General features: G+C 45.4%; 1 protein-coding gene across 11 annotated transcripts in view; it reads right to left on the bottom strand.

Annotated features, from left to right (window-relative positions):
- The window catches only part of DEPDC5 (DEP domain containing 5, GATOR1 subcomplex subunit), a 112,745-nt gene that overhangs the window by 6,849 nt on the left and 81,262 nt on the right, over nt 1-24,634 (bottom strand). For 9 of the 11 annotated variants that reach the window (XM_039862002.1, XM_039862008.1, XM_039862012.1 and 6 more), the window contains 6 exons: nt 17,124-17,278; nt 14,891-14,968; nt 14,256-14,388; nt 12,713-12,821; nt 11,202-11,426; nt 2,680-2,849 (listed from right to left, as the gene is read on the bottom strand). In XM_039862002.1, coding sequence (XP_039717936.1) covers nt 2,680-2,849; nt 11,202-11,426; nt 12,713-12,821; nt 14,256-14,388; nt 14,891-14,968; nt 17,124-17,278 — 870 coding nt within the window. Of the gene's footprint in view, nt 1-2,679; nt 2,850-9,585; nt 9,758-11,201; nt 11,427-12,712; nt 12,822-14,255; nt 14,389-14,890; nt 14,969-17,123; nt 17,279-24,634 lie in introns of those variants that run through there. The other 2 variants (XM_039862005.1, XM_039862010.1) reach the window with 2 other exon arrangements.

Below are 24,634 nucleotides of genomic sequence, written 5' to 3'. Positions count from 1 at the left end.
GATGAATACTTGAAAAACTGAGTTGAACACATAGTTCCTCTTCTTGGCCCAAGCTTCTGCAGCTTCAGTGTTTCTTCTGGGAGGAAGAGACTGGAGAAAGCTATTTCTTGCCTCCTAAAAACCCTTCTCATTCTATAGGATGTTGGAGGAAGGTCACAAGATATAGGTTAAGTCCTTCCAATTTTGTCCTTTATAAAAAATTTACTAAGTCCAAAGTATCAAATAGGAAAACGATCCACTCAGGCTGGCTGAGTGGGACATGATGCGGGGTGCAAGATGACTGTGGTGGCCTCTGGCCAAAAGCGATAAGGCCTGACCTGGCAGAATGAGAGCTGCTCTCCAGCAAACTCCCAAGAGCTGCCTGTCTGATGACTGACAGAATGAAAGAGGCTGGGGCATAAGGACAAAGCTTCTCGTTACTAACATTTTCTTAGGGAAGAGTGGCAATTTTCTAGGTTTTAAGATACTTTTTAAAAAATAAAGCTCATATGTATATATATTTTAAGCTGATGCATGTGGCTCTGGCATACAGATAAATTTGTGTCAAATACTATTTCAGAAAACTACAGTTTGGGCCATGTCTCCACTTAGACAAATATGATTATTTAAAAACTGAAGGGGACCACTCCTAGTTTCCCAGAAACGCTCACCACAACAGTACAACAAAAGCCGAGCTCTCTGTTTGACCAAGATTATCTCTAAGGCTTAGTCAATGACCTTTTTATTTTATGTAATATTTATCCTAATAAAATCTGAGTTATAATAATTTTAGACATTGCTTTAAAATAATAATTAACATGCACTAGAGATTTATAAAAACTTAACAAAATAATGATAAAAGCATTAGCAGCTTTCAGTAGGTTTTACATAAATTGATGTGAAAATGTCTTTTTAAAAGATAGCTCCTAAATTCTCCTGAGGAAATAAATACTCTTCTTCTGGCCAAATGGTAACTACCCATGTGTGTGTGAACAGTATGGTCGTGTTGTTTTGAGACAGGATTACGCGGTAGGGCTTCCAAGGAAAAGGCTTAGCCTCCTGGGTCCGAGGGTTAGTTCTGCCTGGAGGAAGTGGTCATCCCGGTGTCAACCAGCTGGGGAAGAGCGTGTGTCCTCTGCAAGTTGAGCGGGACAGGGAGCTGGGTGTCTTTTTAAATTTGGACCTTAAGAATGTTTTCCTGATGAGACTCTCTCCAGGGGAGGGTCCTCAAAGGTGCTAATGCCATGTGGAGACAGACAAGAACTGGGCGGACAGAAACCTGGACAAATCTCTTCCCCGGGATACCATGGCTTGTGCGGCAAAATCGGACCGATATGAACTGGATGAAGATACTCTACGTTGCCAGCTGATGCTGTCTGTGCTCCTTTCTCTTTGGTCTTTTCCTTAGCTTTTCATAGTTCTTTTTGAACTTTATTGCTGCTTTCAGCTGTTATTTGAGATACTTGGGGCCATTGTTAGAGGGAAGTGGGATGCAGTTGAAGCCACAGAAAAACAGTCTTTTTGGCCAAAAGACAGAGTATATAAAGAGTAGCAGACTGTGAAGATGGTTACAGAGGGCTCCTGGCAGCTTGGCTAAGGAGTGTTTATTCTGTAAGACACTGGAAGGGGGGATGGGTGTTGGCCAGGGTGGCTTCTTAGTTCAGGAGCAATAAATGACCTCGTTAGAGAGAGAGAAAGAGGAAAGATAGGCAGAAGACCAATTAAAACAGGGCTTCTCAACTTTTGCACTCGCGACATTTTGGGCTGGTTTATTCTTTGTTGTAGAGGCTGTCCTATGCTATGCATTGTAGAATGTTGAGCAACATCCCTGGTTTCTACCCACTAGATGCCAGGAGCACTCTCCCCACCATTTGTGACAAGTAAAAACGTTTCCAGATATTGCCAAACGTTTCCAGATATTGCCACACCCCCTACCACTCCAGAGGAGAATCGGAGTTAAAAGCAGGGGTGTTCATTAACTAGGGATTGGTTAAGTACACTGTGATACAAATAAATAGTAGAATATTCTGTGGCCCTTAAAAACAGTGAGGCAAAACAAAAACAAAACCAACAATGACGCCAACTTATTTATACTGGTATGGAAAACACATAGGCAATAGAAAAAACATAATATGAATAGTATATATCCCGAGCAACTGAATGTGTAAAAAAAAACACATGGCTTTGTATATGCATAGAATCTGTCTGGCAGTACACTCAGCCAAGTGGTAGGATGGCTGCTTTTAGATGGAAACCCCAGGGAACAGGGTAAGGGTGGGAGAGAGACTTACTTTTCACTCAGTGATTCTCAACTGGGGACATTAATCCCTCTTCCCTGGGGACAGGTGGCAATATCTGGAGGCATTTTTGGTTGTCTCAAGGTGGGTTGTACTACTGGCATTAGTGGGTAGAAGCCAGGATGTTGCTCAACATCCTACAATGCACAGGACAGCCCCCACGACAGAGAATTATTTGGTCGCAGACGTCAGTAGTGCCAAGGTTGTGAAACTCTGATCTACACCCTTTTTTGATTGTTTGAAAATTTTCCGGTGTTTAATTTTTTTAAGAGGCTATTTCAATAATCCAAGTGAAAGGTAATAGAAGCCTGAACTAAAAACAAAGTGACATGAATATTAATCATCCACTGTCCCCCTCTGCAAGGTGAGCCAAGGCCCGGTCCTCACGAGAGGAGGTTCTCACCATCTCGAAGAGGACCGCAGCAGTCACTGCCATCCAGTGGAGCTTGATCTCGAAGGCTGCGTTCAAGGAGAAGTTGCCATGGTAATAACAGCTGCACCACTCCAGGCGGTCTGTGCGGTTGTTCACATCTACGTCCAGGGTCACAGTCCTCTGTTCTGGGACAGTGGCAGCTATGTCAGCACATAGGAGGGCCCCCAGGAGAGAGGAAAAAGAAGGAGTGGGATGAGGAGGAAGAACAGACAACGAAGCCTCCAGATATGAAACTGCAGAATCACCTAAGAGAAAATCATAGATTCTAGAAGCTTTCTGGAAGTCATCTAGTCCAGGGGTCGGCAAACTTTTTCTGTCAAGGTCCACGTAATAAATATTTTAGGTTTTGCAGGCTATGCAGTCTGTTTCAACTGCTCAACTCTGCCATTATAGTGCAAAAGCAGCCCCAGACATTACATCGTAAATGGATAGCCTCTGTTATGTTCCAATAAAACTTTATTTTCAAAAAAAAGGCGGACTTTTAGGGCAGTGAAACTACTCTGTGTGAAACTATAATGGTGGATACATGTCATTATACATCTGTCAAAACCCATAAAATGTTCAACACCAAGAGTGAAAGCTAATGTAAACCGTGGACTTTGGGTGATTATGATGTGTCAATGTAGGTTCATCAATTGTAATAAATGTCCTACTCTGTTGCAAGACATTGATAGTAGAGGAGGCTGTGTGTGTTGGGGCAGAATGTAAATGGAAACCATGCTTTCTGCTCAGTTTTGCTCAATAAAGCACCTAAAAGTGCTCTAAAAATATAGTTTCCTATAAAACAAACCAACAGATAGATGGTAGGCCAGATTTGGCCAGTTAAACCACAGTGTGCCTCCCCCTGATCTAACTCAAAGCCTTCATTTACAGAAGAGGAAGCAGCAGCCCAAGGGGGGAAATGCACTAGTCAAGATCATAGAATCAGAACCTCAGCCGGGCTGAACCCCTGATCTTTTAATCCCAGTGACCCACGAAGGGACACAATTGGACCAGCAACCCAAACCAGAGAGAGGAGGAAGTCTTGTTTTTCTGGTTTCAACCTAGGAAGGCAATAGTTCTATAATCTTTCTTCAAGAAATGAAATCTCGTAATGAAGCTTATCGTCTTGTTCCATCAACTGCCCGTTGTATGAATATTCCAGGTCAGCACCAAACTAGCTCATCCTAACTGGGACTCCTGCTCAGAAATCCAAGAGAGAGATGTTTTAGAGACGGGTCAGACGATCAAGTTCCTGACCAGACTAAAGGCCTGAAACAGGCTCAGAAGTAAAGAAAAGATCGGGGCTCTGCTAGGCCTGGGTACTGACAGACCTCGGGTTTCTATAAACCTTTATCAGCCCCTCATTCTCTGCTGCCCCTGTGAGTCCAATGGCATTTCTTTATCTGAAAGAGTCAGCTTAGTTCTGGGTTCTGCAGGTAGAAGCCCTGAGTGGCTTTAATCACTGACAAGGCTAAAACAGCTCTTGAGTCAGCAATTTTAATGAACATCTCCTGGAAGGCAGTGGAGCTACAGCTAGGACATGGAATGGCACCCAGGCAGAAGATATACAGCTGCCCAGTGTACGGCTTATCGTTCTTTCAAAACCAGAACATGCAATATGGGAAGCATTCTCATCTCAGTTTGGAGTTGGAAGATCTAAGCTCTAACATTTACTGGCCATGTGCCCCTGAGAAAGTTGTCCCCTCTCCCCTGGTTTAGTTCTTTGTTTTCAAGCTGAGATGGTGCCAACCAGTTACTTCACAAAGGAGGGGTGAGAATCGATAAAACAGAGATGAGACTTCCTCTCCTGCCTTCTCCTCTAGCCACCCTCACTTGTAACTCTCCTCCTTTCCTCCTGTTCCTGTTATTCCTCCCTCCCAGTTGAAGCCACGAGCTCACCAATGGTCAATCTGAGGCCTGTCCCTGACTCCCATGGACACTGCTTAGCCATCTGTGATACTTAAAGAACTTGGTAGCTCCGATGCTAAAAGTTTCATTAAAATGAGTTTCTGCTTGTGTTCCTGATTCATGACACTGCTACAGTAACTGTACCTAACGGGAAGAATGTTTTGCCCTCTGGTCTGGGGCACTGTGTACTCCTCCACAGGTGAAAAGCCCCTGGTCGCAACAGAAAGGGCGCTCGATAAATACCAGCAGTGACCTCACACATTTCTTCCCTCCCATCTGGCATGTCAAGTTTAGAACGAGCTGGTCTGAAGACGCCCAAGGAAGTGTACTGTTCAGCTAAGTGCTCAAGATACCACTGGCTTCCTACTTCAGGAATCAGAGCTGACAGCAGAAATGCTGCCAGCGGGCTTACGATGTTGACAAAGGTGCAAGCCCAGCTGAGTTGCAGCTTTCAGTGAGCTCTCTGAATCATTACTTAAGTCCCATGAGAACCTATTTATTATTCATCCTGGGACAGGGGAGATAGAGCAAGTCCAATAAACACATGTGAACCCAGAGGAGGAGCAGGCTGGGCATCCTTCACCCGGGTCACAGAGAGGGGGCCATTAATGAGCTGGGGAGGGGATCAGTGTCACTGGAGGAGAAATAAAAAAAAATCAGGGAGGGGGACTGAAGCTCAACATAACAGCTAGAGCTGTCCAGTGATGGAACAAGTGGTCTCAGGAGTGAGTGCTGCGTTGGCAGGACTTTTCAAAGAGCAGCTGGCTCCTCACTTATCAGGAGTGTTACGGAAAATGTTCAAGTGTCAGGGTTTGGACTGAGGCGCTCTACCTTCTGACCCTGAGATCCAGCGGGTTGTCAGGAAAAGGCTGAGAAGTAAAAGGTGTGTGAGTGGGCTTAAGGGATACAGTGCTGCTGCTTCCTCAGTCTCAGATGCCTCTGCAGCTTCACAGCTCAGCGACACAGGATGACAAGGGTGGGGGGAAAGTGGGAGCCACCATGGGACAAGCCAGATAGGAACCTGTGCCACCGTCATGCATTTCAAAACAACTTTCCACTGCTGGCCTCCAACTGAGAATTAGAAACGTTCAAAAGGGAAGCTGTCAAAATGAATAAACAAAAAAAGGGAGCAGGTCGTAAATGATACGCAGGCCTGCTTCCCTCTACAAATCATGCTAATTTTTTTTTGAAGAAAAAAACAACACCAGAGAAAGTCCAATTTGATGACTGATCTTTCTCGTTTAAGTAAGTGACACAGCAAAAATCTATATTCTAATCTGAAAAAATGCTGGGAAGAAGTATCTCATATCCTAATACAAAGGTCTGGGGGATGTTACTCGATAGAATTAGCTGTAATAGTCGTGTCAGGTTTAAAAGGAAAAGAAACACATTTCCTGTGGGAGGGGTGATTGGAAAGGAAGCAGATGGAATGAAATTCCACTCTAACAATCATGGAGCCATTGAAAAGCTAATAGAAGGACGTCTTCCCAGAAAACACGTGCATGCGCAAGATTCTGTAGAATTTCAGACTCACCAACCCCCTAATGCCCATGTGTAAACCCCAGGTGAAGAATGCTTGCTAATAAACTATCTCCTGAAGACATAAATCTCCCTCTTTTTTGGAACTATGACTTATTTTTCCATATGCTCCTCTTTAAGTAAAATTTTCTGAAGAACAAAAGCTAAACTCAAGTGCTCTGAATCTCACCTTGAGCTTAGGACTACGGCAGTCAAGAGGGGGTTCTCCCAGCCCACTGGAGACTCTGGAAGACTCTGGACTGCATGCAGAAATTGGCAAGACAGGCTCCAGAACCAAAATGATGGTGCAGAGAGGACAGCTCTTGAAGCATTTTCCAGAAGCAGTAACTCTAACCAAGACGTAAATGCAGCAAATGGTTTGGAACCATACAGGTCTTGTCTGTTTTCTGAATAAATGATAAAATGACTGTCTCTCTGACAATCTGACAGTTAATTGCTTAGTGTCAGAAGCTCTGCTCACTCCAGACCAAATGTCCCAAATTCAACTTTCCCCAATTCTGCCAAACTATATTCATTCGTATTTTTTCATACATTCAACAAACATTTATTGGAACCTTGTATGTGTCAAGTACTGTTGTAGGTGCTGGGACAGCAAGCAAATGAAACAGAATTCATCACCCAGCAGCTGAGGTCTTTGTGGAAGCAGAAAAAACACAAACAGTACAAATACACACAAGGGCAGGCAGTGTTAAGAGCAAAGGAGACTAAGAAGCAGCGTCAGGGGCCCAGAGAGTGCAGGCTGGGAGTGGTCAAGAAAGGCTTCATTCATGTGGTGATCCTGGAAGAGAGACCTGGCGCGAGTGAGGGAGGGAGCCCTGAGAGCACCTGGAGGGACAATGCCACAGGCCAAAGGAAGGGACCTAAAGCAGAAGGGTGCTTGGTGTGTTTGCAGACATTCACAGAAGCCCATGTGGTGAAAGAGAGCAAGCAGGAGGCAGAGTGAGTGGGTCACATCGTGGACGGCCAGTGGGCTGCTAAAACTCTGGCTTCTATTCCAATTAAGTTGGGAGCTGTGACACGACATGAGCCAAAAACACGATCCAACCTACATTTGAAAGGGTCCTTGGCTTCTGTGAAAAGTGGGGAGCAAGGGTGGAAGTTGGAGGCCCATCAGAGGTGGCCGCAATAATGCAGATGGCAGTGGTTTAGACCAGGGGTCAAATTCTGGATCTCACTGAAGGTAGATATAAGGAAGAAAGAATTTGCTATTGGACTGGATGTAGGGTGGGAGAGCAAAAGAGTGTGAACCTGACTGAATTTTCTGGCCTAAGTGACTAGAATGAGAAGGGAAGATATCAAGTAAGCAGATGGATGGATGAGTCTCAAACTGGAGGGCATAATCTGGTACAGAGACAGATATGGGGATGACCGGATCTACGAGTAATGAAGGTTAGTAGAATGGATGAGGTGTCATAAGGCATGGGGTGGGTGGTGGTGGCTCGGGCAGAGGCTTGGGTGCTGCAATGTTAAAAAATCAGGGAGCTGAGGAGGAACTAGCCAAGGAGACGGATAAGAGAGGAGGAAAGCCTGGAAGTCTGAGAGCCAAGCAGAAGCACTCAGAGGAGGAGTCAGGGGTATATGACAAATGCTGCTGACAGGGCAAGGGGGACCAGGACTGAGGACCAACCACAAGACTGAACAATGCGGAGGACCGGTAACCATGGAAACTATTCCCGTGCAGAGGATGGACAAAAACCTGATTTGAGCTTTTTTTGTTTTGTTTTTGCCAATGAGAGAGCAAATTAGAGTGGTGGGGATGCTTTAGAGAGGGGAGTTTGTAGAGAGGGGTGACTGTTGCAGTACTGCCCCGAGTGCTGCAGGGGTGAGGCCTTGTGCACAAGTGGCAACACTGGCCGTAGAGAAGAAAAGGGGTAGCTCATCCATGGTGAGCTACCTACCCTACCCTACACGGCTACAGAGATGGCGTGTGGGAATCTGGAGTTACTTCAGATGGCCTCAGTTTTCTCAGTGACAGGATGCTGAGGGAGGGAAAGGGGAGCAGGGGCTAGAGGCTTGACGGCTCTGAGCTGTGTAATGAGAAAAGTGAAGACAGGAGGTGGGTGGGGAGACTGGCAAGATGGCAAGATCAATTGGCTGTAGGTTCTGGTGGCGTCGAAGCTGCTGACGTGGGTACGGGAGAAAGTGTACTGGAAAGAGCAGGAGGAGTAGCAGAGGGGAACGAAAGCCACACTTTTGTTAAGAGAGCTGTGGTTTCGTAGTAAAGGGCTGGGGCATAAGTGTCCTTCATCATTTAGGGCAGCTGCTGCCCCTGGACCTGGGCCGTCATGCCAATCATCTGAAGTCCTGACAGGCTTTGACTTTTGTCTTCCTGAGGCTATAGTGCAGTGTAGTGAGGGCTTAGGCTACAGGGCCAGGCAGTCCTGTGAAGAAGCTCCAGTTCTAACACTTAGTAGAAGCGGAGCCTTTGGCTAATTCACCTCTTTGAGCCTCAATTTCATAAACTCTAAAACGTAAATCATAGCATCGATCCCAGGACAGAGATGAAGAGAAAATGAGGTAATTTTCTGCTTGGTACAATGCCTGACACACAAGTGATCTAGAAATCTCGGCATGAATGTTGTCATCACCTCTGTACGTTAGGCAGGGCTAAGGCAACCACAAACCGCCCTGCGGAAAGCACAAGAGCCCAGAGCCAAGACAGACCAGAGAACAGCGCATCCTTCTAGTCAGTTAGCTCAGCTCTACCTCTCACCATTCCTTCCATCCCCAGCTCTGAAAACGCTCACTTTCTCAGCCTGATACCTGCTAATGGAAGTTACTGACTTAGCTTCTGCGCCTCTCAGGTTTCGCTCAGCTCTACCATCTCGGTTTCTTACTGGAATCCTTTAAGTCTAAGGCAGCGATTCTCAACTGGGGGCAATTCTGCACTCCCCTGGGGACACTGGGCAATGTCGGAGACATTGTGTCATACTGGGTGGTGATGGGGGTGCTACTGGCATCCAGTGGGTAGAGGTCTGGGATGCTGCTAAGCATGCTGCAATGCACAGGGCAGCCCCCATCACAAAGAATGATCTGGTCCAAAACATCCATAGTGTCAAGGTTGAGAAACCCTGCTCTATGGTTTCGTACATTCTGCAGAGGACTCACATCAGAATAAACTCTTTTATCGAACATTTTAAAGAAAACGAAGTTCTCTAAATAACTAATAGTTACCACCTACCCTAAAAAAAGCCAAAAATCTAACAGATTTGTTTTGCAAAATGTTTTTCTAAAATGTGCTGTCATCAGGTGCCCCTAACTCTCTGCCTCTAATCTGGGATATTACTGAGTGACCTGTAACCAAACTTGCAAGAACCCAGCAGCTCTATGTGTTATTAAGAGGGACTCTCACTATAAGAGATGACACTTCCGTTGTGGCATTTATTTGGATTTTTTGGAAATCTTTTTTGCTTCCTTCAGCTCTCAGGTAAATAAAGTATCACCATACACTATTCGATATTTATTTAAAGTAACTCATTGTGTCTTTGTCTCAGAAAGTGACCTTGAAGAGAATGGGATGTTGACTTTTCAACTCTCTCTTCAGCATGTGTCTAAGAGCACCTAGATTTCAGGCTTAGCTCCTTGCTCCCAGGAGAAGATGGAAATTCTCAACTTTTACCTGTAAGGAAAAAGTAGGCTTTAAAAGTTGACTAGTAAAAATAAGCTTGATGAGGGGAGTGGGGGGATGGCATAAAACTTAATTTCTTGAGGAGCTTTCCATATGCAATCCAGCATGATAAATGAATGACTGATGCTCTACTTATGAGTTCTTGGGCTTGTTACATTTTGTAATAGGTTTCCCTGACTCCACCTTCATTGTCAGACAGTCAGCTTCTGCCTCTCACTGGCATCAGTGTACCTGTCCTTTTATTTGCTGCTTCTAATGGGCTGCTAGGCCCTTCCGTGGTATAAGATGCATGAGCTTGCTGCTTGCTTTTTCAGGTGCCCAAAGGTCTTTGGTATCAAGCCCTGGTGGTGCTCTGGGTGGTTTAGATTGCTGGAGGTGAGCATCCCAGGCTAACAGAAAGTATGTGGCCTCTTTGTTCCAGATCACCTCAAGGAGGTGGAGAGTTAGAAACGCAATACAAGAAAGAAAGGTAAGTGGTGACTGTCTGTGGGAAAGAAGAAGGTTTTGTCCTCTCCACTCCCCTTCACTTCTCGCATACAGTGCCGCGCATGCTGGGGTGAGGGTCTAAGGTGAGGTCAAAGCCATACCTGGATCCAAGAAAATCTGACTTAATGTTTTCATTCTACTAGCAAGGTGAGCATTCCAATTAGCTGGGCGACTGTAAGCTAACTAGAAGGTAGACTTTCACTAGGGTTTGATCTATTTAACTTTTGCTTCCTTCATTCCAAAGGGTTGCCAGAATCTCTCCAACCTGCTGGTGAGATAAATCTCATGATGCCTTGCTAGGTGATGCATTTTCTAAAGATGCTCATATTTCAACCCATCATTCCGTCTCAAGAGTAGAGGTCCCTATGGCCTATCAGAGGTCACTGTCATTCAATAAGCAGGTATTTACCCTTATCTTAGAGCTGTAGGAACCAAGGACAGGAAGGACAAGTCGTATATCACATCCCTTGATGGAGTAAACAAATTTGGGGAGAAAGGGCAGAGGCAAATTCATGATCAGCGTGAGTGTTGGGAAGGGACGACCTCTGAAGTCCCTTCCTCTTCTGAGGTCCTAGGACACTATAGTCCTAGGGAAGGTGTCTTGCAGAAACTAAACAAGCAGTGAGCACCAGCTCATATACCCTGAATCCTGACAGCCTCTTGGGAAAAATGGCCACAATGTCTATTCTCTCCTTTCCATAAAGGTTTAGCGCCATGCCCTGATTTGAGAACTGCTGAACGCAGTTGGTTGGGTGGGAGAATAATGAACTCGACCCACTCAGCAAGTAGAAACTAGCACAGGAGCCCACAGTGCTGACAGAGTGTCCAGTGTGACAGCCACTGCGGCTCTAATCCTGGTCCCCATGTCACTGTACTCTTGGCTGGCTGCCACTCTCCCTCAGCCACCCACTAGTGCACCCTCCAGGTCCCATGTGAGTCGGATACCTACCTAAAAGTGCAGCTGCCTGGCTCCGTCCCCCAAAGCTGCGGCTGAAGGAGCTGTGCCTGCTTGCGTAGGAGGCCGGCCGGCTGGGCAGCCAGGGCAGGAGGAAGGCAGGAATCTCAGAATGCAAGAGCTCTTCGGCCACAAAGGCCACCTCAAACCACTTGCGCTGGAAGCTGGCAAAGTCTTCCACTGCTGTCGTGTGCCAGGTGGTGGGCTGCTGCAAGGCCACTGGGAAAAGCAGAGGGGAGAGGAAGCACCTTCAGCACAAATGCTTATTTTCTTACTGATGCATGATGTGACATGGCTGAATCTTGAAGACACTATGCAAAGTAAAAGGAGCCAGATACAAAAGGCCACGTATTGTTATGATGCCGCTTAAGTGAAATGTCCAGAACAGGTCAATCTTTAGAGACAGAAGGCAGACTGGCGATGGCCAGGGGATGGGGCAAGGAGCGGTGTGGGAGTGATTGCTGATGGGTAATCAGGGTTTCTTATTGGGGTGATGGAAACGACCTGGAACTAGACAGAAGTAGTGGTTGTCCAACATGAGACTGTGCTAAATGCCCCTGAACTGTTCACTTTAAAATGGTTCATGTTATGCTATGTGAACTTTACTTCAATTTTAAAAAAAGATTTTATTCTCGGTTTCAGACCTTTCATTTCACAGCATGCAATGGTGACCGGGATTTCTTCAACCTGAAGGTAAAATAGGTATGTACTGGCCAAACTTAGAATTTAAGGGGAGAAGTAGCAGTGGACACACTAGTAGCTAAAAAGGAAAAAAAAACCTATGCAGATCCACTTCTGACACATCCTTGGAAAAGAGAACTCGGTGATGGCACTAGCTGCTTTATCTGATGTATAATTCCTAAGACCCAGAGGCTGAGAAGCCATTTGTCTGCAGGATGGGAGTCACTCCCAGACAAGGCCCCATGTGCTCTGGGTGGACTAGAGGTGCTGGTCTGAATCCTTGTTGCCTCTAGAGCTATGCGAGCCAGCTCTGACCGTGCTGGAAACTGCTCCCCTCTTGGGAGTCTTTTTTTCTCATTAAAAACAAAAACTTAACGTATATCTTAGAAGACCTGTTAGGACTTGATATTCTTGGGGGAAGAAATGGAGTCTGACGGCCTAGCAAGGAAAAAGTGCTAGAAGTTGCAGATTAGAGCCCATCATGTCATAATCAGAACCACCCGCACTGGGTGTGGGGCACTCCAATTAAAAAGAGCCACCAAAAAATAAGACCTATGAGGATTTCCTCACGCCAGGTCCCTCGGCCTCTTTCAGGTTTATCTTCCATTTACAGTGTTCTCACCAAAAACATACCATAGCTTTAAAAAACCCTTGTCACTCTGGTTATGCTTAAGTTAAGTACAAATGCTCAAGCAAGTTGACAGATCCATCAACTTAGAATACAAAGTGACATGAGGAGCTCAAGAAGCAGCGTCATTTGAAAGAGCAAGTCGCCAGGCAAGACATCAGCCCCCGTGGGCAACAGCATTCGCCTCGTCTCTGACCTCGGTCGGGCTCTTTGTCCATGACTATCTTGTAGAAGTAGAAGCCGTAGATGAAGGTCCGCCAGACTTCACCAGATGCGTGAGTGATCAGCTGCTCTTCCAGCATTTTCTGGAGGGAGAGACATTGAAACTCTGAGACTCCTGCACAGGGACACCTTAGGGGTGCAGCCCTCGGTTATGCGCTAGAGTCAAGGGAATGACAGGGGCTCTGAGAGAATGACAGTGATGATGATTGCTCGTTAAATGTTGCGCCTGGTATAAGTGATTTTATCAAGTACAAATGCATATTATAACATCATCGAATATTTCAAACATACAGAAAAGTATAAAAATCTAAGTATACCGCCATGTGCCTTCAGCAAATTTAAAATTTTGCTACACTGATTTAAGATTTTTATTAAAAAATATATATGTCTATGGACTCTCGAAGTCCCAGTCCTTTTCCTCTCTCTCCAGAAACAGATGAGTGTAATGTTATTCTCATGCACGTTTTTAATTATTTTATTCTATAGACACATACTGATAAAAGATAGGAGATATGTTCAAGGGATTTTAAATTCTAAATAAAGGGTGTAATACTATTACCATTTTGTAAATTGGATTTTTGACTAAATATCAAGCTTCTGATATTTATCCATATTGATCAATGTACCTTCAGCTTGTACATTTTAACTGCTATAGTAGCATTCATTGTATGAACATGGAAATACAATTATCAGGGAGATGGGAATATAATCAGGCAAAGGCCATACAAACAACCTATTGAGAGACCCTCAAAAAGACAACTGAGGATTATGTGCTTATTCAAATCAGTTGCTGATTTTACATTTCACTGATGACGACCCCGCTGGTCAGCAAACAGTACTGATTTCCAGTGGGGGCCTCTGTGTAGACAGGATGGTGTGAGATGCCTCAGCCAACTCGATCTTTCCATTCCTCTCCTCTCCAGTTCAATTCCAGCTCTGAACAATATAATTAAATGCAGCAAGTGTTTGCTAAATGCCTGTCATGTGCCAAACAACATGCCAGGCACTAGCAACAGGGAAATGCACAGTAAGAGGTGGCCCTGCCCTCAAGGAGCCTGGGTGAGGTGGGAGATGAATGAGATATAGACAGAATCTTCGCTCCCTTCTGTTAAGTGGTCTGACAGAGGAAGTACAGGGCCAGAAAGTCCCTGAGGCAGAGGCTTGAATCCAACCTCCAGTGCTGAGTGAGCAGGGAAAAACAGGGGCTCAAGGTCAGAGGGAGGACATTCCTCGGGAATCTTTCACAGAGATCCCTTCGAGGTTCAAAAACGCAAATTCCTTTCAGAATTTTTCAGTGCGGACAATAAATTCCACCAGATTTTTAAGTCAAGGTATCATATCTTTCAAAGCAAGACTTGTTCTTTCATCTATTCCAGAAGGGATTCACACTTATTAAAAACAGATCCTCACCCTAACCAGCAGACCTTGTTACTGAAAAGGGCAGCTGCTTCAGAGACAGACTGGCTTCATGGGGGCCTGAGTGGACGGCTCTGCGGGCCCTGCCCTTGCTGTCTCACCTGCATGATGTCAATGGCCATCGTCGGCGTCTGGATGCCCTCCACGTTGTTCACCATCCAGTGCACCACCTCTGCACTGATGAAGCAGCACGGCGAGAGGCCCTTCTGCTCAGAGAGCAGCTGGACTCCTGTCCTGGTTTCCAATGCAGTGGGCAGGGAGCAGGGTATGAGTGTGCAAGGTGGCAACAAACAGAAAGAGAAGGTGACAAAGAAGGGACTGCCACTAAAGCATTTAATATCTGAAGTGACAGTCCCCATAGTGTACATTCTCTACACTATTTCTAGACCCAGAGAAATCCCCATGATGGAACAAAAAAATGGTGTAATAAGGGGAAAAGAGAAGAAAAAAGGACCTGACATTTAGAGAATATCTAAACTTGTCAGACATTCTACTAGATATTTACATAATTATTTCATTTAAGCCTCATATCAACCTTGTATCTTAACCACTATCATCCTATTTTACAAACAAGGTAACAGAGGCTCAGAGAGGCAAGTAAGTTGCCCAAGGTCTCACAGCTGGTGAATAGTAGAGTCAGGTATGAACCCACCAAAGCACACTGCCTGGCACTGGCCCAGCTTGGGCCTGTGAGACCCTCCCGCCCCTGCACTCAGACATGTGCCGAGCCACTTACGAGGGGTGCTTCATGGCTTCTAGGATCTCCGCCAGAGGGGAGGACGACGTCAAGGAGCTTGCCGCCAGCTGCTGAGAGCTGTAACACAGAGCGTCTGGTCAGCAAAGTTAGAGGGCACATGCATGATCGAAAGCACGAATCTTAGGAATTTCATTCAACTTCTTACAGAGCTGGAAACCAGGATGACATTGACACTGAAGGCATTCCAGGAAATTCTGGATAGCTAGTCCTAGGATATCTCATGGGGGTTCTGTTTCCAAAGTGAAAAAAAATTCAAAGTGGTTTTGTGTCCACAACTGTTTATTCTTAACAGGTATCTCCCAACCCCCCCACCTTTTGATAATCTGCCTCAGGCCAGAGCACTTCCAAAAAATCTCCCTGGACAGCTGGACTGCTCTGGTTTTACCTCTAAGGCCTTTCACAAGTCACACATCACTTAATCTCACCAGAGAGCCCTAGGTGACATCATAAGAGCATAGGGGACAGAATCCCAGTATCATTACCTCCCAGCTGCAGATTCTCTAACTTTCCTTGGCCTTAGTTTTCTCATCTGAAAAATGCAGATGATACTATTCCTGTTCTTCAAGGTCGCTGTGAGGTTAATGTGTACAAAATACTGAGCGTAGGATTGACACTTATAAAGTCCAAGACGATAAATAACACTAAACATAATAATAGCATCAACCCTTTGAAACTCAGAGATTAAAGGAGCTGGTGAAGGTCAAAGAGCTGGGCAGTGTCAAGGTCAGGATTTGAATCCAGGTCTGTCAGACTCTAGAGCCCAGATCTTTCTATCACCTGCTGCCTGAGTTCTTCCTCAGTGGTACAACTGTCCCTTAAACGTGCTTAATACTCAGAAACTGAGCCAGTATCACTGGGCATGGGATACACATGGCCACCTACCATACCAAATTTGGGGTTTATCTGGAAGTTCCTCAAGCTCCTTAAAACTTCTCCCTTTCCTTAGCCCCGCCTCCTCTTCCTATTTGGAGGGTTCAGGACCCACTGGAGCATTTCAGAATCTCAGGATTAAAACAAGCCTTTAAGGACCCTGGAAGTGAATTTCCTTTGAATGCCCGAGCCCCTGCTACAAGAGTCTGGACAGGAGTTGTCCCATCTGTGTGAACATCTTCAAGGGCACAGAACTAGGCTCTTCCAAGGAGGCCCATTTCCCTGTGGCAGTACAACTGCTAGTAAGTTCTTTATCATGAAATGGAATCTGTTCTCTGTAATTTTCAGTCATTGATCCTGATTCGTGTCATTTTTGGTCTCCATCTCTAGCCTAAACATCCCCAGTTCCTCTTTTCCTCAAAAAGCAGAAGAAAATCTGCTACTCTACCCTAGTAAGCAATGAGGAAGCAGAGAAACGCACTCCCTTCCAGTGCACCAGGCAGGCCCCTCCAATTCCCTCCATGGCCAGAGCTAAAAACCCAGCCAGGCTTGGTGGGGATTTGGGCCTGGGAAATGACAGAGACTAGAAAAGCCCAGACCTGCCTATGCCTCTGATCATCACTTCTACTGGTCAATATGAATAAGCCGCACGTGCAAGAGACACGGGAAAAGCGAGCACAGAACATATGACATAGAGAAAACTGAGTGACTATCCCAGAGGACCCTCTGCTCTCAGGTGAAGGGATGCAAAAGTCAAGTTTCTTAGAATAATTAGCCAAGGACTGCTCAGTTAATACGGCGAGGCAATAAGGACAGACTGGGCAGATCATTATAAAGCAATTAGGAAATAAAAAAGAAGTTTCTCAGATTTGACCACAGTATTAAAAACTGGGGCACTTCCTCAAGCAAATGAGGTCTAAGCAGCTTATTTTCCCTCTGTGCATGCACGAGTAAGAACAAAACTGCCATGTTTGGCCACTATTAGTGACTCATTATTCACTGTTTGTTCATTTCCTCAAGTGGCATGTACTAACTGCACGCTATCATATGTACGTCATCATGCCATGAGTGCCACGTTGAACAGGACAGACTTGGTCTGGGCCCCCTTCCTGGAGCCCAGCCCTGCACGGTGACTGACACTGGTCTATGCTTCTGTGAGATCCTCTTAGCTATCCTGCGAGGAAGGCAGGGAAATGATCCTTAGCCCCATCAAGCAGGGCCTGGTAAGGACTGACTGGCCCAGGCTCCCAATTATAATGGACTTGGGACTCCTGGCCTCCGCGGCCTCTGTTAGACCGTCCCCACAGTCCAGGAGCACGAGTTTGGTGATTCTGAATCTCACCTGCTGTCACTGGGGTTTGCAGAGGTGAAGCCCTGTTCCCCTGAGTTCTGGGAGTTCCCAAAGGTCTGGCTGTTGCTTCGATCCATGGATTGGCCTGTGTTTACCCCCAAACTGGTGCCATCCAACACTGGAATGGCCGTCTGGTCCACAGATACCTGTAGGAGATTTTAAAATTAACACACGTATACACACACATTTTTTAAGGCTATTTACATCCGTGGTCCTTTCCATCCTCACTCCCAGTCTCGCTGGCCCCTGGTGGAAGAGCTAGAGGAGTCTAGGGACCACCGACAGCCTTGTGTGCACAGCCTTCTATCAGAGCAACAGGAGGCCACTGTTCACAGTAAATCTCCAGGACCAGAGAAAGAGCTCCAGCTCCTGACTTGAACCACAAGGTTTACGCTAAAGAAAATCATCAATTGAAAGTAAAGAAGTCAAAATCATTTCTTATGATGAGATTGGGAGGAGGGAGGGAAAACACAGAGACAAACGGGTGAGTATTACAGCAGGCACCCTCCACTTACATTGGCTCATGCTTTCCGACCCCACCTCCTTTCCTGCGTCTGTCGGTGGTACAATGAGCCTTTCAACTGCCCAGGCTCAAACCTCAGGGGGCAATGGATAGCTCCCTTCTCTAGCTTCACTCCAAAGAGAAGCCCTATCCTGTGGCCTCCCCTCTGCCAACTCATGTGTCTTTTCAAGTCATACCCTTTCTACTACTTGTACACTCAGAGGGCTATACAAGTCTCCTGACTCCCCTGACTACAGCCTCTCCTCCGAAAACCCTACCTGCAAGTTACTTCCATTTTCATATCCCCAAAGGACAGTTCCAATCCCATTACTGTTACTCTGAAATCTTTCAAGTCTCCCCAAGAGAATGGTCCTACACAAACAGCTCCGACCTGTGATCCCACCGCACTGTCACTTATGTATATATTTCTAGCCAAAGCAAACCCTGCGTGTTTAATTCTGTCTATGTGCCTGGCCAGTCTAAGATCCCCTTCCCCACAACCACAGGCTAAAAACCCATCATTTTCCAAGGACCATTTCAAATGCTGCTTAGTAAAATGTTTCCTGAATCACTCCACCCCAATCCCCAAACGGAAGCCATCTTCCTCTCCACTTTGGACCTCTATGATCTTGCCCTGGTAGCTGCTGGATTTTGGTGTCATATCTGTCTCATTCCCTTTAAATGTCCTGGAGAGCAGGATTATGACCTGCTCACTTTGAAAGGCTCTACCCCACAGCAAATATCTGGAAAGAATGATAAAATTGTCAGAGCATTTCTGGAAAAATATAAGACTCCTAGTCTCTCTTACATGGGACTAGGAGTACTTGAGTACTTCCAGAATGGAGCTTTATATTATCAGATATTTTGTTGTATGATGTAAAAATCACTCCTTCTAAGACAGGGTGTCTCAACCTTGACACTATTGCCATTTAGAGATAGATGAGTCTGTTGTGGGGAGGGGCGCTATCTTGTGTAGGATATGAAGCAGCACCCCCAGCTTCTACACACCAGATGCCAGTAATAGCCCCCTTACTATCTCCCTCATCCTAGTTGTGACAAATAAAAATGTCTCAAGAGATTACCAAATATCCCTTGAGAGGCAACATTGCCCCTGGTTCTGAAGGAAATCTTTTGCCTATAGCAGGCTCAATAATTCGCAAAAAAAGAGAACTACATAGACTATGCCAGCACCATAAATACATGGAGAAATACGGTAAGAGGCAGCTTGCAATTACCAATCACCATCTGTTTCCAACCAGCAAGACTTAGGAACAGGTACTATACTCTAATTTTAAATTAAAAGAATCTAATCGAAGGAGATTAGACACATCTCTTAGGGACATAAGAGTGGCTCTTATGTGCTGCCTTCTGCATACCTATAATGGGGTTATCTTTCATCTACTGCACCCTGAGAGCTGTCCCACTGGCCTATACTGCAGGATATTACCAAAAGTTATGTGATTCCTGCTGTTTTATCTTAGAGATGTGGTTAGGGAGTTATCCTCTGAATCAGAAATTGGCAAACATTTATTATTATTTTTTTTTTTTTGGCAAACATTTTTTGTAAAGGACCAGATAGTAAATATTTTAGGCTTTGTGAGCCAGAAGGCCTGTTACAACAACTCAACTCTGCACGAAAAAGCACAAAAGCAGCTACAGACAATGTAAACGAATGGGCATGGCTCTGCTCTGATAAAACTTTATTTATAAAAGCAGGTGGTAGGCCAGATTTGCCCCAGTTCCTGACCCCTGCTCTCTATCACGCAATGTCCATCTTTTAAGAGGCTGCATAGAAAGGCATTTTGCTCAGATTTTAATACCGGGAAAAGTGATGCTTCTCCTGAGCAACTGCTTTGTCTTTATCTTATGACCACTATGAATCCTGCAACAGAGGTTTCCCACTTTTGTTGGAAACCAAGAAGTTCAGGGCCGAATTTCGATCTAAGACCTCACTTTATGTCTTATTTTTTCATTTCTTGTATTTCCCCTGAATGTGACGATCTAGTCACATTTTTTATTCTGGAGGTTGCTTTTACTTCCATAATCCACTTGAAATAACTTTTTGGAATAAGACCAGTAGAAAGCAAAAAGACAAGGAAGGCTGGATGGACAGAATGGCAGTCTTCTCACACAGAGGCCTGGAAAGAGCCAAGAGGAGGGAGGTGCTTGGCTAGAATGCAATTTCATTTTAGGAACTTCATCCAAAATCTTCCTCAGAGAGGATTCCATTTAACCTAAGTAGATACTCCCCTCTTCCGGGAAGTGGAGTTTAATCTCTCCCTCCTCTTTTGAGTGGGCTAGATTTAGTGACTTGCTTCCAAAGAATAGAATATAAAAAAGGAAAAATAATAACTTCATAGTGGAGACAGCTGGCAAATACTACATCACTAAGTGATGAAGATTTATGTCACTGGTGATATGCGAATCTTGTGTATCCCGATATGAAGTGATGAGAAGCATACTTTACCTCCGTGGCATTCTTTTCAAAAACTCATAACTCCAGTCTAACCATAAGAAAAACATCAGACCAACCTAGATTTAGAGACATTCTATGGTATATTTGGCCAGGACTTCTCAAGACTATCAAGGCCATAAAAGAACAAGGAAAGACTGAGAAACTGTCACAGACAAGAAGAGACTGGGGAGACATGACCCCTAAATGCAACGTGGGGCCCCAGATTGAATTCTGGAACAGAAAATGGACATTAATAAGAAAACTGATAAAATTCAAACAAAGTCTGGCATTTAGTTAAACAAACAAACCCTCACCAGCAACACCAATCATCAGTCTCCTCCCACCTCCCCACACACCCAAAGCTGTGGGAGATGGTGAGGGAGGAGGCTCCGCCAGGGATGCCTCTGAGATTAGCACCAACCATAACAGGCGCCCCCACAGGCCCTCAACCTGTCATGCTGGAGGACAATCAACCACCAGGAAGCCAGATCTGCCAGCCCAGCTCTCCCACTGTGCATTGAGGCTCATAGGTAAATGGTAAAAAGACTTGTGACAGAATCCCATATACCTTTTAGAGCTGAAGAGCTTGGGAATAACTCCTAGCCAGATAGCCAGGATGTTTTCCAAGTTTTATAATATCAGGGAAGGAAAGAATATCATTCCAAATCAAAGCCCTCTCCACTGCCCTCATGGAGCTTACCATTTGGAGGTGGAGAGGGAAAGGAGACATTAAATAAGTAATGTCCATAAAGTACTTTCATCCCTTGTCTCCCTAGGCACTTGGCACAGCCCTACGGCCAACAGGTGCTCAGGATGTGCGATCTCAATTGAACTGAATTTTCTCCCCAAGTACAGCCTTCCTCTTCCTGTCCATCCTAACCCCTTATTCTGAATGGGTTACTCGTTAGTTTCCATCTTGCATCACTCCAAAAAAAGATGAAACTATCAATAAACAGACAAATAATGAGTAAAATAAATACACAAGAAAATCTAGTAAACAAGGGTAGAAGAAATGTGGAAAAAAAAAAGAGAGAGAAAAAATGCTTAGGGAAAGCGTGAAATTCTAAAGTCTAAATAAGTACTCTAACAATAACATTTTAGATGTCTAGAGCTGTGCCATCCAATACAGTAGCTACTAGCTGTATGTGGCAATTTAAATATAATTAAAATAAAAATGTAAAATTCAGTTTCTCAGTGCGCCAGCCACTTGACAAATGCTCATTGGCCATGTGTGACTTGTGGCGACAGTGCTGGACAGTGTAAATAGAGAACATTTCCACCTCGGCAGAAAGTTCAACTGGATGACACGGTTCTACAGCAAAGGCTGCAAACAAAACGTGTGTATGGGGCTGGTAGATATATATTGGCACAGCTGGCTAAGTATTAAAAATATAAAAGGAAAAGCCACAAGCTGCTTTGCGGTTGGTGGGAAGGAACCCAGGCCTGATGTCTAGCTTATTTTACAATATAAGACAGAAATTTGGATTTTTGTACAAAATCTCCTGACTTTTAAATATTTCCAACCAATTCAAAAATTTTAAAAACACAGCAAGGCTGAACATGTTTTCAGGAGTTGGGAATGGAGCGATCAGCCTTCGGGTGAACCACCATGCTCCTTGAGGAAGTCTTACATGTAGACACCTCTGATAAGTACCTGACTGATGGGGTAGGGTTTAGATTAGGGCAAAGGTTGATTAGTATGCCCCTGGCGTCTGCTGGGGGGACTGAGCCCCTAGGAACAGAGCCTTTCAATTCATGTCTCTGAAGAGAGAAAACAGATCAAAGGGTAAAAAGTCCACTTTGGGTCACATCACCTCTGACTGCCCAGAAAACTCCCTCTGCTCTCCCATGAGCACACTGAAAACTGCTGCCCTAACAGCCATGGCCCCAAAGTGCATTCTGCTGAATGTTGGGGGTCTGTGGTAGCATCTCTGGGGCCATCACAGGGTATGAGTGCTGGGGACTGTAAACCTTCTTCACCCCCCTCCCTACAAACTTAAGCCAGACGGTTCCATGTTTATTGGGTATATAGCTCAGGGTTTTGTGTAAATTATCAAAGAAAGGGTTCTACTGCTTAAACAAACTTTTAATGTCCATCTCCTGCACTGGCATCTCCAAGGCAGTATTTCCTGAGTCCCTCCCAAGTGACTGCTAGATGCTGAAGAATCAACAGTGAGCAACACACATGGCAGCTGCCTTCTCAGCACTTACAGTCACACGGAGAAGATGGGCATTAACCCCAGTCATACAAACACAAAAGCAGGACAATGAGACATGCTGAAAGGACAAGCACTGGCGCCATACGAGTTCAAGAAGTGAGATCTGACTAGATGAGTAGGAATCAACTAGGCACAATCAGGGGAACAGCATGTGGCAAAGCATGGCAGCAGGAAACCCGTTGTCTACAGTGGTCTAGAGAAAGGCCTGTGTCGCTCGAGTGCAAGAGTGAGGACGAGGGTGGTGGGAGATGAGGCTGGAAATGCAAGCAGGGCCTTGATCACGTAGGACTTTTGGGCCATCATAAGGATTTTGGCCTTTATCGTAAAGGAAAGAAAGCCATGTGCCACGGACTGAATGTGTGCCCCCCAAATTCCTATGGTGATGTCCTAACCCCCTAGTGTGATGGTATTTGGAGGTGGGACCTTCAGGAGATAGTTAGGTCTAGATGAGGTCATGAAGATGAAGCCGCCATGATGATGAGTGCCCTCGTAGGAAGAGAGACCAGAACTTGCTCATGCACATCCCACAGCCTCCCACTCTCTGCCCATGGCAGGGAGATGCTCAGTGGGGAGAGGGTGGCCACCTACCACCAAGCTGAGAAGCCCTCACAAACTGAATGTGTGGTGGCACCTTGATCTTACCCAGGCTTCTCAGCCTTTCAGAACTGTGAGAAGTCATCGCCGTTGACTGGCCACCCACTCCTGCTGGTATTTTGCCTTTTAAGTTAGTCATGTATGCTCTGCTGGAAAGTTTGTGTGGGGCTGGCTAATCGTTTCCACTTCAAGGAGTGGAAATCTGGGGAGAGGCAGGCTAGAAGCAGACTGGAGGGCTACTAGGATGGAGGATGGGCTTGGGGGAGGCCATGGGGGGCTGCTGCAGGATCAGTTAATGGTCACTTGGCCACTGGGAGGCTGGAAGTGGGGCAGTTGCTGGGGAAGCGTGACATTGACAGGCATTGAGGGAGATTAGTAGATGACTCCAGACACATTTACCAAGGAGACATGCTGGGCTGAGTTGCTGAAAGTCAAGCCTCCTTGAGAGAGTAACTCTGGGGTCTGAGGATAGGGGAGGGAAGAGACCCTAACACTGGCTCAGGCTTCATGTATCAGGAGCCTGTCTCCCTGACCATAATGTTCCTTCAGGCTCCAAACTGCAGACAAAAGACATCATGAGGCTGACTTCTGAGGAAAATCCCATAACTGTTTCTCATGCCCTCCAAATTCTTTTGTAAGTCAGTGATGATAAAAATCAATGGAGAGGAAAACTATGTAACTCGGGTTATCAGACAGAGAGTGACACATTATCATTAGAATGATGAACTGGTAGCACAAAGAACCATTTTCCAAACCTGGTGCATAGCTCTGATACCAGCTCTGTGCACTGCTGTCTGTTTTAATTTTACAGGAACTTCCTTTCCTTAGCAGAATCAAAGTCTGGGGTGATGCCTCCCTTTCCTTGGCCAACAGGAACCCCTTCTTAGCAGAGAGCTGCACTGAGGGGCAGAAATCACAGGCTACACCTTTGTGACTCAGCCAGAGCTGAAGGACTTACTCTCCAAGGTCTAATAGGGTCATCCCAGAATTTCAGAGATAAAAGGCGTAGGAGAGGTCACCTAGTCTAAGAGAAAAGAGCTGCCTGGCTCACTCAAGCTCATTCACTAGTTTGTACCCTGCCTGATCCTTCCTCCCTCTCTCCCCTCCCCTTTTTTCTCTCCCTCTCCCACACACAGATACATGTATGGAGAATCTACTTTATGTCAGGGGCCCTGAGCTAGCCACGAAGATGCCTCGTCCCCTTTTGCTCTCACAGCAACTCTACATAAGGAGAACACATTTATCAGTCACATTGTACGAAAGAGAAACCCAAGGTACAGAGAGGTTAGTGCAGTTGCTGAAAGGCTCACAGTCAGTCTGTGGAGTCACAGGCAGCTTGATGCCAGAGTCTGCATGGACAGTCTTAACAAGTAGCCCCATTCTCTTAAGGAGCTCACTGAACACTCTTCGCTTTTTAGGGTGGAGAGTAGAGCAGGAATAGGGAGTAGGCACTAATAAACAGATGTGCAAAATGGACACTGAAATCTGGCATTGCAGTAATCCTCATCTAAACTAGTATTGCACTGTGTGGCCAGCACACACCACACACCATGCCAGCAGCCTTACATATATCATTCACGCCTCATGCATTACTAGAAGTGTCTTGTTTACTTTCTAAATACGTGGGGTTTTTCTGGTTATCTTTGTGTCACTGACACATAACTTAATTGTACATATGCTCTATGTGATTTCATTCCCTTGAAATTTGTTGAGAAACAGATATGACTTCTAA

Source organism: Pteropus medius, unplaced genomic scaffold, assembly GCF_902729225.1.
Source record: "Pteropus medius unplaced genomic scaffold, Ma_sr-lr_union100, whole genome shotgun sequence".
In the NCBI taxonomy this organism is placed as follows: domain Eukaryota; kingdom Metazoa; phylum Chordata; class Mammalia; order Chiroptera; family Pteropodidae; genus Pteropus; species Pteropus medius.
The sequence above is the reverse complement of the archived record's forward strand: the minus strand, read 5'-3'. Positions and strand labels throughout refer to the sequence as shown.